The following is a 19,505-nucleotide window of genomic DNA, read 5'->3' on the forward strand; positions in this document are numbered from 1 at the left end:
CTCGACACACAGTAGTGTCCAGTACCGCACCTATGAACAGGTTGCGCTGAGAGGGCACCAGGTGAGATTTGGGCACGTTGATCGAAAAACCCAATTTGTACAACAGCCGAGTTGTATCCTGCAGATGACGCAGCACCTTCTCCGACGACTCCGTCTTGATCAGCCAGTCGTCTAAATAAGGGAAAACCGAGACCCCCGACCTTCTGAGATGGGCTGCCACCACCGCCATCACCTTCGTGAAGACCCGAGGTGCCGAAGTAAGACCAAATGGGAGGACCACAAACTGATAATGTTGTGGCCCTACCGTAAACCGGAGATACTTCCTGTGCGACTTCAGGATGGAGATGTGAAAATACGCATCCTGCAAGTCGAGCGACACCATCCAGTCCTCCTGATTCAGCACCTGAAGAACCTGCGCAAGGGTGAGCATCTTGAACTTCTCCTGTTTCAGGTAAAAGTTCAGAATTCTGAGGTCCAGAATTGGACGTAACCTGCCGTCCTTTTTCAGAATCAGGAAATACCGGGAGTAGCATCTTTGACCCCTCTCCTGCTCTGGAACCACCTCTATCGCACCTTTCTGAAACAACTTCAGGACTTCCTCCTGCAGGAGAAGACGGTGGTACTCCGAGCAAGCTCCTTGGCAAGGAGGGTAATTTGGAGGGAATTCCCGAAAGGGAAGGGCGCACCCATTTTCTACAAGATCCAGAACCCAGAGATCCGTAGTTACAGACTCCCAATCTTGTAGAAAATGGGTAAGCCGGCCCCCCACAGGACCAGCATGATCCGGAATGTCGAATCTAGGGCTGCTTTGCGGTGGTGGGAGGGGCTGAGGAAGAGGAAGAGGAGGAGGAGAGTTGACGGCCACGTGAGCGACCCCTAATTCTTCCTCTGTATCCCTTGGACAAAGAGCCCTGCTGTTGTTGCTGCTGCTGGGTCGGTCTATAAGAGTGAAAAGTCGCCCTTCCAAAGCCCCTGTATCTTTTGAAAGATCCTCTCGTCTGGGATTGAAGGCCCAACGACCTAGCCGTAGCCTTACTTTCCTTGAAGCGCTCGAGAGCAGCATCCGCCTTCTTCCCGAACAAACCAGACCCATCAAAAGGCAAGTCCAATAAAGTCGACTGCACATCCGAGGAGAATTCAGAGGACTTTAGCCATGCACCCCTCCTGGTGGTGACAGAAGACCCCATGACCCTGGCAACTGAGTCTGCTGTGTCCAGCCCACTTTGAATGACTTGGCGAGCCGCCGCCTGGGCATCAGTGAGAATTTCATTGAAGCCGGCCCTATCCTCCTCCGACAGCTTTGGCGCTAACTTCTTCGCTGAGTCCATGAGCGCGTAGATATAGCGCCCCAACAAACACGTCGCGTTTGTCGACTTAAGAGCCATACTGGCCGATGAAAAGACCTATTTGGCCGATTGGTCCACCTTTTTGGCCTCTCTGTCTCCTGGAACCTGAGGGAAGGCCCCCTTTGACCTCCCCGAACAAGCTGCCTGAACTACCAAGCTCTCAGGCGAAGGGTGCGAAGTTAAAAATTCAGGATCCCCTGGAGCCACTCTATATCTCCTTGCGACTGCCCTGGCGACCGCAGGAGCTGAAAAAGGCTTGCGCCATACCTCTAGCACAGGTTCCATAATAGCCTCATTAAAGGGTAACAAAGGCTCCGAGACTGCAGTAGGCGAATGCAGCACCTCAGTAAGAATGTTAGACCTGAACTCCGTGGTTGGTAACTGAAGGTCCAACAACTCCGCAGCTTTTCTGATGACCGCATGATACGGCGCTGCATCTTTAGAGGGCTCATCTGATGGTGGAGTGATTTCCCACTCTGGAGACAAATCCAGTCCACTCGCCTCTTTTAGCTCTTCAAATACCTCATCAGATTCAACTAACTCTCCCTCTTCAGCCTCTTCCAAATTGAAGCGTCTCTCATCCACCACTCTCTGCGCTTCCCTTCTGGAACGAATCCGTACCAGCGGTGTCGGCGGCGCCGTGTTCGAATCCGACGGCGCCGGTGTCGAACGCGGATCCACAGGAGCAGCCGGCGTCGAACGAAGTCGAGTCGGCACCGGTGAAGAGGGAAGCGGCGTCGATGTTCACGGCGCCGGTAGCTGCCAAGACGGCGTCGCCGGAAAGAAAGGCATGAATGGAGCTTGAGGGTAGACCTGCGGCACTCCCAAATTGAAAGCCATCGGACCCATCGGACCCACAGGTGCACCAGAGGTATACATGGCCCTTGAAAACACCCCGTACATGGCATTTAGATAATGCGTGGGGTCCTGACCTGGACCAGGGAATGCAGGATACTGGTCAGGCATCACCGGACTCGGGCCTGCCGACGGTGGTACAAGCGGCATCACAGTCTCACCCGGTGCTTGAAGATCCTCAACCGGGGCCGGAGACGGAGCCGGAGAATAAGCTGGAGCCGGAGATGGAACCGGCGTCGGGGATGACACCGGCACCGGAGACCCAGCCGGAACCGGCGAAGTCACCGGAGAAGAAGGAGCTGGAGGTGAAGTCGGGACTGGAGAAGGAGACACTGATTCTCTCCGACGTCGAGTAGGCGACTTCGACTTCGGAGCCGAACCTTTATCGGAGTGATGATGTGAAGAATGCCTCCTCTTCTTCTTATGCTTCTTACTTTTCGAAGCATGCCCCGAAGTCGATTTGGACGCCGACCTCGACCTCGACCTGGATCCAGACTTCCTTCTTCCTCTTTTTTCCTTCTTCTTCATCCGAGCAATGAAAAGCTTTGCCTCTCTTCGAGCTCATCTTGCGGCAGCTGGAACAACCATCCACATCATGGTCGGATGAAAGACACCAAACACAATCTTCGTGTGGGTCGGTAATAGACATGTGCTTGCCACATTCTCGACAGGGCTTGAAACCAGACTTTCTTGTCGACATCTTCTCGAAGAAAGACAGATAAATTCCAGAAAATACACAAAGTAACAAGTAAAGCTACTAGTAATGATTCCCGAAATCCGTTGGAGTCGTCGGCGCGGAAAAAAGGGAACTGACGTCATCACGCCGACGAGGTCTTCTTATGGAGCCGGTGACGTCAGCGGAGTCGCGAGGGGAGCCGTGTCTCTGTGACGTCGCCTTCGACCCCATCGGCGTGGACTGCTACAAAAGTTTCCTAATGTTGCTGGCGCAGGGGGTATTCACAAGGTGAGGAATCCACTGGCAGATGTATCCATCAGAATGCGGAGGGTATGGAAGCATGTGGAAGAAACAGAGTTGACCTGTTGGTTCATTGTGCGGGAGGAGTCCAGTATGATGCCGAGGTTGCGGGCGTGGTCCATGGATGTGGGAGGGCTGCCGAGGGTGGTGGGCCACCAGGTGTTGTCCCATGCGGAGGGCGTGGATCTGAGGACAAGGACTTTCGGTTTTTCTGAGTTGAGCTTCAGGCAGCTGCTGCTCATCCAGGATGCAACGTCTTTCATTCCTTCCTGAAACCTGTGTCTTCTGATGTCAGGTTCCTTGGTGAGGGAGAGGATGAGCGGGGTGTCATCTGCGTAGGATACTATGCTGAGTCCGTGCCTTCTGATTATGGTAGCGAGGAGGGTCATGTAGATGTTGAAGAGCATGGGGATATAGCCGAAGACTGAGTCTATGTAAAGCCTCCTTTGCTGTATGTCAGGCTGGTCACCTTTCTCTTTGGCAGGAAAGGTGTCACTTGCTATTGGGCTCGAAGCTGGTTTCAATATGGCTTTGGTGTTCAGATTAGGTCTGAGACAGGCTAAGTAGGATCTTGGCCTCAAGGCTCAGCCTGTTTAGCTGTAGGAGTCTCTGAAGAACAAGATGCCTTTTGGGAACAGAAGGCAGTGTTGATTGTTTGTTGGAGCCTCTTTGAAGGTGGTTCAGGAGACAAGGTGTATGTCTCTTGAGGCTGTTCCTTGAGTGTCAAAACCTGGAGGGAAGATCCTCAGTGTGAGCCGAGTAAGAACCCCTAAATGTGGTTTACGTTCTGGGTGCAGGTTTCCTATAGGGACCTGGAGACAACTGATCTTCGAAGACTGAGTTATTACATGAGAAACATTCAGGACTCTGCTCCTCATGGGTCTCCAAACCACTGGGGCCCACCCTGTATGGAGTCAGAGTAAGTTCCTTTGAAATCCCTGCTGCCCTGTCTGAATGATGGCTCAGGAGATCCTCAGCACTGCCGCCTGTAATGCACCCACTGTTGATCCCATCGGTGCCTGAACGTTTTTTTGTACTGAAACACTTTACAGACTACAAGGAGGGTTAGTCATCCCCTTGGGAGGTAGTGGTTACAGACCCAATGTTGCCCTACCATGGGAACTTGTTACAGTTGCGGCAGAATTTTAAATTGGTGTTTTCTATTTCCTTTGTCAGCAAGTGTCATAAGCATAGACCTTGTCCTGAGATTGTCACACGATTCGGATGCAAAGTGTCCGACTGTGGCACAAGGACCACTCTTGTTGAAGCCCCGCATTCCAGTTTCCAGGCTTCGAAGTCTTTGGCTTCAATACTGCCACAGTACAAGAGCACTTGATGGCATGTTAAAATCTGGCAGGAGAAAAAACTATTTAAGGTGCAGTCTGTGTTGTGATGCATTGTAGGTTTTAGGGGCGGATCAAGAGTCACCTTGAAACTAAAACCTCGTATTTGTCTTAAAAAAAAAATGTTTCCAGTATACGTGCCTAACACTAGGTAGCAGAAGTGTATGCAGCATGTGATCTACAGCAGCTCATGCTATAAACATTTAGCTCTGTTTTAATTAATAAACACAATGATTTGTGTAGAATAACTTACTGAGCTGAATGAAAAACAGCTTGCTGCTAAGGCTCGTCATTGCAGAGAACTGGTCAGTCTCGCTTTTTCCACGGACATAATCCATATTGAGGCAGTCACCATCAGTCACGTTGATTGTTTTTGTTCCAGCTTCAACATTAACAGCAGTGAAAGACTCACTTGGAGAAACTGAAATTGTGAGTCCCAAAGAATTTTTGATCACAAATGGTGTCTGATCTTTTTTGAAGACATCCGACGACTTGCTGGCTGCTTCAGCAAATGCCTAAAAAACATACCCATACATTTTTACTGCACTGCAAGAAAGTATAAATAATTTATAGCACAGCCTACGTGTTGAGCACTAAAATCTCAATTCCTCACTTAAACATTCACTGCAAAGATTAACAGACCTGTGGCAGCACAGGTAGAGCAAAAGAAGGTAAGTACTAATTTACTGATCTGCATTTGTGCCATAAGAGAAAAATGTAGATCCACAGTTTTGTAAATCCCACTGGTGCTAACAACTGCAGTATTTTGATTTGTGTGCTTTAGAATATATATACATTTTTTTAAATAATAAGTGGTGGTATGTCAAAACGTTGCATACAGAAGTATCGTCATACTTTAATATTGTGCCCAAACATCATTTACAAAACATTCCATAGAGTGTAGATTTTGTAAGATACCAAACATCATTCCATTGGGTGTAGATTATGTATGATCCCTGAGGATACATGGGCAGCATATCTGACTGATCTGTATGTTAACCCTTCTACCTCATCTAATCATAAATACGTTGCTGATAAGAATCTCCCCCCAACCCCCCAATTAGTTTTCAGTAAAAGAGTTAAGGGTGGTAATTCATCGGATTAACCTTTCAAGAGCCACAGACCACGACAAAGCAGTGATAATTAAATCTAATATGGGCTGGTGAGCCTCTTGTTCTGCTGGATAGCCTCAAAGGGTCACTACCCCCAATCATAGAATCTGTCACTAGTGAAACCTACATTGAAAAAGGGGAATGGTTCGTACTCTTCATGTTAGGGACTGATCAGCCTTTTAGACATCTCGGTTAAAATTAATCTGTCAAGGCTGGAGGATTAGGCTTCCGAGCACAATACTGTACCAACTGAGCAAGGAGGATTTCAGGAGGGTCAGTCAACCACAGGGGCAGTTAGAAGGAGGAGTGTCACCCTACAAGAAAACAAGCATTGACATAGCCAATAGGTCTCGCCTTTGGGACCTTATAAGTATTTAGTTATGCAGCACAATATCCTTGGTGCAACAACATTAACTGTTACATGGTTAAACACTTATAAGGTCCCAAAGGCGAGACCTATTGGCTATGCCAATGCTTGGTTTTTTTTTACTTACAAGGTCCCAAAGGCGATACTTGGCTATGCCAATGCTGGTTTATTGAGTAGTTATGATTTTTGCTACTGACTCTCGTAGCTCTTTGCTCCCATCAATGAAATATGACAGCATTGTTTCTGCTGTCTGGCTGCATCTCTTTTTTTCGTTTCAAAATTCCAAATGGAAAAAAAACTTTCAGAATCACCTCAGTTTAATCACCCATTTTCTTTACCATTAAATGTTCTTTGCTGGGCTTTCATAGCACTTATGCGACATACTGGCATCCACAAAACAACATACTTTAGAAGCCCCCCCATCCTTACTTGTGCTACTGATATCGCCTGATGCTAAATGCATTCCCAATTTTACATTTCAATCTGCTGTTTACAGATCAGGATACAAGTGCATTATTGGAGATATGTACGTCTAGGGACTGGCATAATAAAGGTCCGATTATTGCAGGGCATGGGGCCCGAAGTATTCTCCATACAAAGTCAAAGGACCAGATGTCAACAATGAGAAGCAGGGTGTCAGAGAAACCCAAGCACTAGTCTTTATAGAGAGTCAGTACTGTAGTAGATGGTGCACGCAAGGAGACTAACAGGGGAGAGTGGGGATCTGTTTCCGGGATCGGGTGCGACTCTTTCCTGGTCCTCCTCCATCACATCAACAACAAGTTAAGCTATTTTAAGAACTTTTAAACCTGCGACAACTACGAAGCAGGTATCAGATGTTTCATCAATATTTTTTTTTTCTGAATACTCACTGCTCTCTGAATCAGCTGCCTCAACACCTCAAATCAGCTTAACATACTACCTGTGATCAGTAGATGTTATCCCCTGTGTTCCTTCATCATGGATTTCATGGGGGCAGAGTTTGTAAATGCCTCACGTACATTGCTTCCTATAGCAGCATGACTCGGTCGTCCCGGCGCTTTAGAACGATGCCGGGTTTAGGGAAGACAAAGGCGCATTGCTCAGTAGGCGCTGTGATCAAATGTTCCCAGACCGGGCTCGCCCGTTAATCTCCTCTCCGCAGCAACAAAGGATGTACCAGGCTGTGAATTAAGATGACCCAGAGCCTTAAATCCAGACGATAATAAAAACACCTGCAAAAGAAAGGGCACCGTGCTCGGAAAGGCCCCGACGGCCGAGCCGCTAAATGTAGCGCCAAATCCTGGGGAGATCCGTAGAAGGAGAAAGACTGTCAAAAAATATGTTTACTTGAAATACGCCACAGTGACCCAGGGCGGTGTACAGCACTTGATAGGAAGCCTGGGGTAGGGGAGGGCGGGACTGAAAAATCAACCCAGGGGAACAGATCGGAAATGTGCATTCCAGAAAGACATCTTGAGAGCCTTGATGTTGAGCGAATGTCAGGCGATAAGGCGCTATCCCAACAAGCATTGGCAAAGCCAATAGGTCTCGCTTTTGGGACCTTATAAGTATGTATTTATGCAGCACAATATCCTATAACTGTTGCATGGCTAAACACTTATAAGGTCCCAAAGGTGAGACCTATTGGCTATGCCAATGCTTGTTCACCAAGACAACAACTACCAAGAAACGGTCTCCAAAGTTCCCCATGTGGTCAGTGAACCACACATGGTTATTTCATATAGCGCTGATTTATGCCAACCCGATGCAATTCTAAATTGTGCTCTTAACGAGAATTACTCGCATGGAAATAAAATAACCAAAGATCACGCGCTGGGTCAGAAGGAGGTACAAAGCGGAAGGCTGATGGGTGATCGGGCTCTCAGTGAGAACGCTGTATATTCACTAGAAGTACACCACTGAGGCACGCTGAACACGCCTAGTGCGCACTTTAGCACGCAGTACACGCAAATCACTGTACAAACAGATTCATATATAGTGTTCGCGGCCATTCCATGCTGTCGATTTTTTAAAAAAGAAGTCCACAAACCAGCACATGTGCGATTACACGTGTTCCAAAATCATGGCGCAATTTTTTTCAAACAAGTATAAAACAACCAGAGCCACTTGGAAATGTTAATATAAATTCAAATTCGCGCACATGTCGTCCGTTCACGAACACAGAAGTGGACCTGTAACCCGCACACGAGCAATAAACAGTTTAAGCCGTGAATGGGAACACATCAAACCCACGACTCTAAGGGGGCAGAGACAACTGATCAGCAGTCCAGATGCGGTGAGCTATAAGGACCGGAAGTAAACCCGCTGAACAACAAGAGCGGCTTTCGGGAACAAACCCCCAACACAACATAACCCGGGCGGCTCCACTCGCACGTGTCGACGATGCTCAAGACAGCGGAGTCCGATGGTCTGGCATCCCCAAAGGCGCCCCAGAAAACTTTAGAAGGAAGGAAGGCGACCCCTTAAAGCAAGCATTTCCTATGAAGTAAATTAGCATCACAAAAGAAAATATGCAGAACTTTTGAACACAATCCTCGTAGATGTACAAGAGGTCAGTGACTCAGTCACCAGGTCTCATGATAAGTTATATATTTGCATATTTGGAACATGTGGTTTCTGGGATTTTGTGCGAGCCGCCTACAGTTCTGCTTTATAATCTAAAGGACAGCAGAGCAAAAAAGGTAAAATAAAGTTGATGGCAAGTGTGGGGGTCCTCATGAGAGCATCAAAGAGAGAAGAGCAAGGCGGGAGAGCAGGGGCGAGCTAAAGAGCAGAGAAGAACAAACCCGGGAGTTGTGGAAGACGCGCGGCCGCGAGTCGCACTTTGTGGTGGGGGAGGAACGTTGAAGCGCGCGCTAGGGATAGACAGCTCCTCGTGCTATAAGTAAAACAAGCAGGAAGTGGGATAAGAGAGGGGGTGGCAAATGGTGTGCACATTCTCGGCCGCTTTGATGTTCTCAGTGGCCGTGCGGCTCACTGAGAACAACAAAGCGGCCGCGAAATGATCACGCAGGCTGCCAAATGGTGCGCGCGCCCGGTGCACATGCACTGTAGTTGGCGGCCTGAAAGCACTAGTTTTCACTTCCAAATCCCCCGTTTACAAAAGCTCTCGCGAGAGCAGCGCTAAAGCGCTGGCTCAGGCGAGACCTAAAAATGGGGAGGGGTTTCTCGACAGAGTAATACTTCAACAGCCAACATTACGCCACTACAACTTAACATTAATGTGCGCTCAGACAAACAAACCAGATGCATCTGTTCGGCACTTAGAATGTAACTTAGTACATTAAAATGAAGCTGCCTGTTGTTGAAAGATGCAGGCTGCAAGCTTCATGCGCTTTTAAACTAGTTGATTTTTTACAGAGTTAAATTTCACAGAATTAAGGAATGTAGTGCCCTATTTTAGGGGTGTCACTTGTTTTTTGCGCAATTGTAAATGTAAAATTGGATACTTATTAGCCCATTCGCATTCCCACTTTTATTTTTTACCAAGTTATTACAGTTCCATGAAGATATGCAAACCATAGTTTCTAAACAAACACCAGGCACAGCAGCGTCGATCTATTCTGCAGGGCCTTATGAACACCTGCACAGCCGCAGATTTCTGGAAGCAATATGTGTACGCTTTCATCACGACTTTCATGTGTAGGAAAGCATGCAAGCTGCGGCCTGGGAGCGCGAGAGCTCATGTGCGGCTTTACGATGTGCATACCGAAACTTGTTAAAACAAATGAAGAGCAAAAGGCAACGGACATAGATCCCCACAGCGCACAGGAGAAACTTCAAAGGCAGGAGAGGGGCTCATTAGCATACTCGACAGCTTCATGTGTGTCTGGCAATCAGACAAGCTTTGACAAAACCTCTAGGTGGCACCTTTTGGACCTTTTGGCTGTGCCAATTGTTTTTAAGCAATGACGCACAGCATTGTCAATGCTGTCAAGCTTGATTAAACAAGCCCGGGAGTTGTGTGTGCACGCGCAAAAAGGAAATAAAAAGATGCGCGCTCTGGTGGGGGAGGGGCATGCACTGGTCAGGAGGAGGCTCTGAGGGAGAGCGACGGCTAAAGGCCGAGAGGAAAGCCAGATGGCGGCTGCGCACGTGAACGCAAGCTTGAGGCCAGCAAAAGCCTCTGGTAGCACTTTGAAAACCCACTTACTAAATGTCTCGCCTGAAGCAGCGCATGCGCTGGCTCAGGCGAGACCTAAATAGCATGATGATGACAATGTTACTATCATTTTATTTTTCACTATTCTCTGGCACTGTAAAGGTGCAGGCGGGGATGCGGTGGCCGCAGAGCAGGGGTAGGAGTGACTTGAACACTCTAAGTGGGCACGACTGCTTGACAGGCTGTCTTGGCCTGGCAAAACAGTCATGTGCACTTTGCATGTTCCCCACAAGGCTGCAGTTCGCAGCCTGATAGGGAACATGCCCAGGCTTCCATTCCCTGTCTGAGCGCCGAACCACGGCTTTCAGACCAATCACAATTCTGCTGTAAGGCAGCATTGCGATTGGCTAGGGAAGCTTGGGTTCTTCCTCTTCCTGCGTGACTTATGGACAAAGAGGACTGAGGAGAGCTGGCCGCCAAGAAGGTAAGTGTGTTTTTCTTAATTCCTCCCCTTTTCTTTTTTAACACCACACCCACCCCCTGCCCCACCAGCCGCTACTGCTCAACCATAGACCATTGTTTTGCTCTCTGGGATATCATCTGGAAGGCCCTGGAAGAGAACCAAAAGTTATGTTGTTGATTTATTGATTTTCGGATAGCCTTTGACTCGGTGGACAGGGAACTCGTATAGGAGAAACTTGTTGCCTAGAAGTTCCAAACCGACCTCCTTAGTGTATAACGTGCTTTACACACAGACATCTTAATCTTAAGATTGAGTGTAAGGCTTAATAATTTATTTCCTCACTTTACAAATTGGAGGTCCTATTTCTTCACATGAAACTCACAATTTTGGAAGAATTGCAGAGCTTCATACAACTTACAAGCTATTAGTAATGCTCCCTACGCCAATGAGGGAGTGTATCTTCTAAGTGAACTAAGAATGATCTATTCCAAGTCAAGTCAAGTCAAGTCAAAGTTTGCTTTATTCGGTTAAAATTTAAAACCATCAAAGCACAAAACAGCAGACAAAATAGAGGAAAATGCATTACAGAAAAATTATTAACACAAATAATAAATACAAAACAGATTGGCGCAATGTACAATAAAATAACACTTAGAGAATTCATTCCTATAGCTAAAAACGTGGTAAAATTTCATAATGACCTTAAAAAACATTTCATCTACGACAACGTAGTGGGCACAATAATCATTATCAGGTAACTATGTCAACTGGGCCCTATTTCTGACTCTCAGGGCACCCACTATAAAGCAGGCAACCCCAAAGCAAATCAATGGAGATTCCAACATTTGTAAATAAGCCAAGGCAGGCCTAACTTGCTTAAATTGGCAATTTTTTAAAATCGGCAAGATATATTTTTTCCGCTGTACAGAGTAAAATTTACAGAAAAATATCATGTGCAACAAATTTTGTTCAGAAATATTATCACAGGGACAGGGCCCCAGAGTTCCCTCTTTAAAAAATCCTTTCGGGTATGCTAAGAATGATCTATTCCAAAATAGACTCTTCTTCTTACCATCTTAGAGACTGATTGCACGTGGCCCATTCAGTTTTGTTCTATGTGCTAACACCTGCTTGCACAGGATCACATTACTAGATTTGAGAGTTTTACTGCTTGCGGTAATTAACAGATGGATAAAGATTACACACTTCATCAATCTGCATGTCAAACCTGCTGGAATTTAACAAGCGGGAAAGGCCTGGTGTTTACAGAAACATGAGGATTCTGGTGTGTTAAGCATCAAAATCTGCATATTATTCCCAAAACCTCAGTACATGAGCAAAACAGCACAGGGTAGTAACGAACAAGTTACTTACCTTCGGTAACGATATGTCTGTAAGAAAGATTAGTTAGTGATAGATTCCTTACCTTAGAATTACCCCCAGGCGTCAGACTGGATCCAGAAAGTTTTCGTCAGCAGTACCCCTGCGCGTCGGAAGGTGGCGTTGTGCGGCTCCGTGTCCGTCATAGGCGTCATGATCACCTAGATGACGTTGTGGCAGCTACTTAGACGCCACCCTTGCGTGCTGACGTCAGTTTTGTGAAAGACTTTCCGCGCCAGGAACGCAGAGACATGCAAGATACTGACCACTGGTGCATTGAAACTAGGGCCCTGCAAAGGGATGACTAACCCTAGAGATCAGTTTGCAGAACGGGGAGGATGGGTGGGGCGGTAAGGAATCTATCCCTAACTAATGTTTCTTACAGATATATTGTTACCGAAGGTAAGTAACTTGTTCATCTGAAAGAAACACGTTAGTGATAGATTCCTTACCTTAGAATAGATACCGCAGCAAAACCAACCCCGGTGGTGGGTTTGCGAACCAAGATCACACCAGAAAGTCACGGAGAACAGAACGGTCAAAGAAGCCGACTCTCCGGACTTGGATGTCAAGGCAATAATGCTTAGTAAAACTGTGCAGCGAGGCACACGTTGCAGCCTGACAGATGTCATTCAGGGGGACACCACGCCCCAATGCAGTAGTAGCTGCTGTCGCCCTTGTAGAATGGGCTCCTTTTTAGCCAGAGAATAACAGGCTTTTATACATAAGACGACCCAGCGGGAGATAGTCCTCTTGTGTACAGCCCGGCCTTTCTTGGCACCTACATAGCCAACAAAGAAGCGGGTCATCCACCCGGAACTATTGTGTGCAATTCAGGTAAAATGAGCGCACACGTTTTGGGTTCAGACGGTGGAGCCTCTCTTCCTCCCTGGAAGGGTGCGGAGGCGGAAAGAAAGTGGGTAAGGTGATAGTTTGCCCAATGTGGAAGGGAGTAACAACCTTTGGCAAGAAGGAAGGACGAGTGCGGAGCACAACCTTGTCCGGATGAACAGACCGAAAGGGAGGTTTACAAGAAAGAGCCTGGAGCTCACACACGCATAGCGGGGGTGATGGCAACCAGGAAAGCAGTCTTCAAAGTTAGTAAACGAAGAGGACACAGTTGTGAAGCGGCTCAAAAGGAGCGCACATCAAATAAGTAAGAACTAGATTCAAGTACCCCTTTGGCATCACAAACGGAATAGGAGAGAAAAAGTGAGTAATGCCTTTGAGAAATCTACTTACGACAGGGGACTTGAAAAGAGAGGGCTGATCAGGGAGCCTGAGAAAGGCCAAAATTGCAGAAAGATAGGCCTTAATAGTGCCCAGAACAGAGCCCTGCTGGGCCAAAGAAAGAAGGAACAAAAGGACTTCTGAAAGAAGGGCAGAAAGGGGATCCACAGCCTTTGCTGTGCACCATGCTGTGAGAAGTTGGCCTGATATATGATGTCACTAATTCTAGTGTACACCTTGTATCAGTCCAAACAACCCTTATGGTGATTGGTTGTAAAGTCAACCTTATAGACCAGCTATCCTAGTGGTAGCATGGACAAGAGCAGTCTTAGGCTAAACTCTGAATGGCATGTGAAGCCAGCTGTGATACCATATATAATCCCTTGAATACCAAATGAAAGGACACCACAACAGATATATATAAAAATAGAATATTTATTCTAATCAAACCCTCAGCACTCTTTATGAGATTCGAGGTAAGTACAACACAGTCTTATTTAAGCATACATTAAGTCACACAGGTAAGTAATACAGTTAGGCCCTGGGGGCCACGCAAACCATATACTAAGTAAGTGGGATAAGGACCATTGTCACGAACACAGGATAGGCCTAGGGAACCGCTGGGGCTACACTATACTACCAACAGTTAGGAAGTGGGAGGCCCACGGGATTCAGGTGCAGAGTGGAAACACTCACGCGTATTGCGTACAAGTCGATAGAATTACTAGCAGTTAGAAATAAGCAGTTTTAGGACACTTCTGGTATAGCTAGAACGTCGAGACTCGGAAACTAGACCCTAGGATAGTTAATACCCTTGTGAGCACCGAAGTACCCAAGTTACCTAGCCCCCAGGCTGCGGGTGCATAGGTGGGAACTTGCGTCGGGTTTCGTCGTGGACTTCTATGGATGCCTGAAGGAAAGTTGCTGACAGGCAGTCAGTGAAGAGTGTCCGGTGGATCCCAAGGTGGGGACCAAGAAGGAAGGAACCTGCAAGCAGAAGGGACAGAGTCTAGGTCACCAGCCAGGAGCCGGGAAGGAACCAGGAAGGAACCAGGCGATGTCGTGAAGATGCAGGTGAAGAGGTGAAGATTGTCGCAGCAGCCACGGGTACCAGGAGACGTCGAGGATGACCAGGACCAGGAGGTGAGCTGTCCCACGAAGGCTCTTGCTGTCGGCGGCGAAGAAGTCGAGTCAGGACCCAACAAGCCTTGGCAAGCGGAACCCACATAGGATGGAGGACTTGCTTCTGGTGCAGACCAGGAAGGTCTGGGGTGCTTCTCTTTCACAGAGGAGCGGGTGCCAGTCTGGAGGAGCCGGACCAGCAAGATGAAAGTAAAGGTTCGTCATCACAGAGGCTACTAGCCAACGGGCCAGCAACAGGACAACACGTCGAGCAACACAGGTGCAGAAGGGCCCCACGCAGAACACGTGAAGTGTGGGGAGCTGGTCTTCTTTGCAGATGGTGCTCGGGAGTGGGGCTTCTCAATTCCCCAAGCACAGCCTCGAGGGAGCCTCGGAAGTCGCGCTAGTCAGTTACTAGCCACTTTTCCCAAGTCGCCGGTCCCACGTCCCTCGTCGCCTCCACGGGTCTCAGCTTTGCTGTAGAGGTGGATCTGGTTCAGAGGTGTCTGGAAGTCTCGGCGCTGGTCAGTCTCTGCAGTCGTCCCTCGTAGGATTCAGTCGCAAAGCAAGCAGCGGTCGCTGCATGGTGCCTGGTTGCCCAGGGTGGTTACTCCTTGGCCACAAGGGAGATTTCTTCAGTCTTCTTCCTGAGGTCGAATGTCGAAGGTCCAGAGTTTCTGATCAAGTTGCAGATTCAGGTTAATCTAATTTAGCAGGGCCCAACTAGCTACTAATATACTGGGCTAGTGGGCTGGGCTACCTGCAAGGTCCCTCCTATTGGTGCGACCAGGAAGGGGAGTGGCTACACCCCTTTTCCTTTGTCCAGTTTCGCGCCAGAGCTGGGGCTGGAGTGCCCCAGCGCCGGTTTGAACTGGACTATGCATGGGACACCTTGTGTGCCCCAGGCATGTCTCATTCCTTTCAGCCCTCCCTGCCCCAATACACTAAAGTCTGTCTGGGGAGGTGCTAGCACCTCCCCAAGCAGGAAACCAACCCCGGTGGTGGGTTTGCGAACCAAGATCACACCAGAAAGTCACGGAGAACAGAACGGTCAAAGAAGCCGACTCTCCGGACTTGGATGTCAAGGCAATAATGCTTAGTAAAACTGTGCAGCGAGGCACACGTTGCAGCCTGACAGATGTCATTCAGGGGGACACCACGCCCCAATGCAGTAGTAGCTGCTGTCGCCCTTGTAGAATGGGCTCCTTTTTAGCCAGAGAATAACAGGCTTTTATACATAAGACGACCCAGCGGGAGATAGTCCTCTTGTGTACAGCCCGGCCTTTCTTGGCACCTACATAGCCAACAAAGAAGCGGGTCATCCACCCGGAACTATTGTGTGCAATTCAGGTAAAATGAGCGCACACGTTTTGGGTTCAGACGGTGGAGCCTCTCTTCCTCCCTGGAAGGGTGCGGAGGCGGAAAGAAAGTGGGTAAGGTGATAGTTTGCCCAATGTGGAAGGGAGTAACAACCTTTGGCAAGAAGGAAGGACGAGTGCGGAGCACAACCTTGTCCGGATGAACAGACCGAAAGGGAGGTTTACAAGAAAGAGCCTGGAGCTCACACACGCGTAGCGGGGGTGATGGCAACCAGGAAAGCAGTCTTCAAAGTTAGTAAACGAAGAGGACACAGTTGTGAAGCGGCTCAAAAGGAGCGCACATCAAATAAGTAAGAACTAGATTCAAGTACCCCTTTGGCATCACAAACGGAATAGGAGAGAAAAAGTGAGTAATGCCTTTGAGAAATCTACTTACGACAGGGGACTTGAAAAGAGAGGGCTGATCAGGGAGCCTGAGAAAGGCCAAAATTGCAGAAAGATAGGCCTTAATAGTGCCCAGAACAGAGCCCTGCTGGGCCAAAGAAAGAAGGAACAAAAGGACTTCTGAAAGAAGGGCAGAAAGGGGATCCGCAGCCTTTGCTGTGCACCATGCTGTGAGAAGTTGGCCTGATATATGATGTCACTAATTCTAGTGTACACCTTGTATCAGTCCAAACAACCCTTATGGTGATTGGTTGTAAAGTCAACCTTATAGACCAGCTATCCTAGTGGTAGCATGGACAAGAGCAGTCTTAGGCTAAACTCTGAATGGCATGTGAAGCCAGCTGTTATACCATATGTAATCCCTTGAATACCAAATGAAAGGACACCACAACAGATATATATAAAAATAGAATATTTATTCTAATCAAACCCTCAGCACTCTTTATGAGATTCGAGGTAAGTACAACACAGTCTTATTTAAGCATACATTAAGTCACACAGGTAAGTAATACAGTTAGGCCCTGGGGCCACGCAAACCATATACTAAGTAAGTGGGATAAGGACCATTGTCACGAACACAGGATAGGCCTAGGGAACCGCTGGGGCTACACTATACTACCAACAGTTAGGAAGTGGGAGGCCCACGGGATTCAGGTGCAGAGTGGAAACACTCACGCGTAATGCGTACAAGTCGATAGAATTACTAGCAGTTAGAAATAAGCAGTTTTAGGACACTTCTGGTATAGCTAGAACGTCGAGACTCGGAAACTAGACCCTAGGATAGTTAATACCCTTGTGAGCACCGAAGTACCCAAGTTACCTAGCCCCCAGGCTGCGGGTGCATAGGTGGGAACTTGCGTCAGGTTTCGTCGTGGACTTCTATGGATGCCTGAAGGAAAGTTGCTGACAGGCAGTCAGTGAAGAGTGTCCGGTGGATCCCAAGGTGGGGACCAAGAAGGAAGGAACCTGCAAGCAGAAGGGACAGAGTCTAGGTCACCAGCCAGGAGCCGGGAAGGAACCAGGAAGGAACCAGGCGATGTCGTGAAGATGCAGGTGAAGAGGTGAAGATTGTCGCAGCAGCCACGGGTACCAGGAGACGTCGAGGATGACCAGGACCAGGAGGTGAGCTGTCCCACGAAGGCTCTTGCTGTCGGCGGCGAAGAAGTCGAGTCAGGACCCAACAAGCCTTGGCAAGCGGAACCCACATAGGATGGAGGACTTGCTTCTGGTGCAGACCAGGAAGGTCTGGGGTGCTTCTCTTTCACAGAGGAGCGGGTGCCAGTCTGGAGGAGCCGGACCAGCAAGATGAAAGTAAAGGTTCGTCATCGCAGAGGCTACTAGCCAACGGGCCAGCAACAGGACAACACGTCGAGCAACACAGGTGCAGAAGGGCCCCACGCAGAATACGTGAAGTGTGGGGAGCTGGTCTTCTTTGCAGATGGTGCTCGGGAGTGGGGCTTCTCAATTCCCCAAGCACAGCCTCGAGGGAGCCTCGGAAGTCGCGCTAGTCAGTTACTAGCCACTTTTCCCAAGTCGCCGGTCCCTCGTCGCCTCCACGGGTCTCAGCTTTGCTGTAGAGGTGGATCTGGTTCAGAGGTGTCTGGAAGTCTCGGCGCTGGTCAGTCTCTGCAGTCGTCCCTCGTAGGATTCAGTCGCAAAGCAAGCAGCGGTCGCTGCATGGTGCCTGGTTGCCCAGGGTGGTTACTCCTTGGCCACAAGGGAGATTTCTTCAGTCTTCTTCCTGAGGTCGAATGTCGAAGGTCCAGAGTTTCTGATCAAGTTGCAGATTCAGGTTAATCTAATTTAGCAGGGCCCAACTAGCTACTAATATACTGGGCTAGTGGGCTGGGCTACCTGCAAGGTCCCTCCTATTGGTGCGACCAGGAAGGGGAGTGGCTACACCCCCTTTCCTTTGTCCAGTTTCGCGCCAGAGCTGGGGCTGGAGTGCCCCAGCGCCGGTTTGAACTGGACTATGCATGGGACACCTTGTGTGCCCCAGGCATGTCTTATTCCTTTCAGCCCTCCCTGCCCCAATACACTAAAGTCTGTCTGGGGAGGTGCTAGCACCTCCCCAAGCAGGAAACCTATTGCCCAGGCCTCCCTGGCTGGGAGGGCTCCCAGCTGCAGGAGGTCAGACTCGTGTCTGTGGCAGCAGCATCCATTTTGTGATGCTGAGGCTTTGGTGAGAGTTAAACAGCAAAGTAGGATTTTAACATGTCTCTCCCTCTAGAAGGGAGGAATAATATCCTCATCACCAGAAATGGTATGGGGGTATTATTCCAAAGTGTTAGACACCTTACACGACATGTTTTGATAAAGCCAAACCATAGTTACCATAACCGTTTAAGATTATAAGGTACTTTAAGAGTATATGGTAGGCTATATCATAGAACAGCTATAAGGACATGGTTCCGAAAGCTGCAGACAGGCTCAGCTCATGCTAGAGCACCATCTCACATGTTACCAAGCACTCTGCCTCCAGGATTGTTAAGGCCTGCCATAGGAGTGGCTGATAGGTACACGTGTCTATATTAAGGGTAGATATAGGTATACTATATCTAAACAAGGGGTGATTACACGACCTTGCCCCAGCTGAGTGATCAGCCAGTTGTGTCTGATTGGAAGGCCAGACCAGGGGTGGCATAATACATGCTGCAGCCCCTGGGAGGCCTAGGGTACAACCTATGCCCTGGGTATCTAGGGTACACTGTACAGGGTCCAATAAGGTGATCCTTACCAATTGGGTATGTACCTAGGGTACATGGAGTCCATTTTAAAGAGAGAGCAGACAGCCTGAGACCCTGAATGGCAGGATCTCAGGCCAACTAAGTCGAAAAACCAGCTAGACGATAGGCAAAAAGTTGGGGGTAACCATAGTCAGATATCCACCTTCCTACACATGCCACAAATTTGTTCCACCTGCAGGCGTATACCGATTTAGTGGCGGTACGCCTGACTGCCAGAATAATATCATAGACTTCAGGAGGCAAGTCAAATGGAATCAACTGTCGCTGCTCAATCTCCACGCATGGAGGTGGAGGCTGGACAGGTTTGGGTGGAGGATCGTCCCCTGCTGCTGCAACAGAAGATCCTTCAGAAGAGGCAGTCGGATCGGGGGACCCATGCTCATACTGAGTAGCTCAGAATACCAAACCCTTGGAGCCCAGTCCGGGGCCACAAGAGTAACTTGGGCCCCGTCGCGCCTGATCTTCTTCAGCACTCTGGGCAGAGTGGTATAGGTGGAAAGGCGTACAACAGACCGCAACTCCACTTGTGACTAACAGCGTCACCGAGCGAGTGGCGCCTTGGAAATTCCGACGCGCAGAACTGCTGACATTGTGCGTTCTCTTCCGTGGCGAATAGATCTAACCAAGGCACTCCCCACTGTTGAAAGAGACCTTGCGCCACCTCCGAGTGAAGACGCCATTCGTGATCCATCATGC

General features: G+C 48.6%; 1 protein-coding gene across 3 annotated transcripts in view; it reads right to left on the bottom strand.

Moving 5' to 3' along the window:
• Nucleotides 1-19,505, bottom strand: part of VPS13A (vacuolar protein sorting 13 homolog A) — a 2,314,464-nt gene that overhangs the window by 1,168,754 nt on the left and 1,126,205 nt on the right. For all 3 annotated transcript variants that reach the window (XM_085633365.1, XM_085633382.1, XM_085633374.1), the window contains one exon: nt 4,774-5,035. In XM_085633365.1, the coding sequence (XP_085489491.1) occupies nt 4,774-5,035 (262 nt within the window). The remainder of the gene's footprint in view (nt 1-4,773; nt 5,036-19,505) is intronic.

Source organism: Triturus cristatus, chromosome 2_1 (genome assembly GCF_964204655.1).
Source record: "Triturus cristatus chromosome 2_1, aTriCri1.1, whole genome shotgun sequence".
Taxonomy (NCBI): Eukaryota; Metazoa; Chordata; class Amphibia; order Caudata; family Salamandridae; genus Triturus; species Triturus cristatus.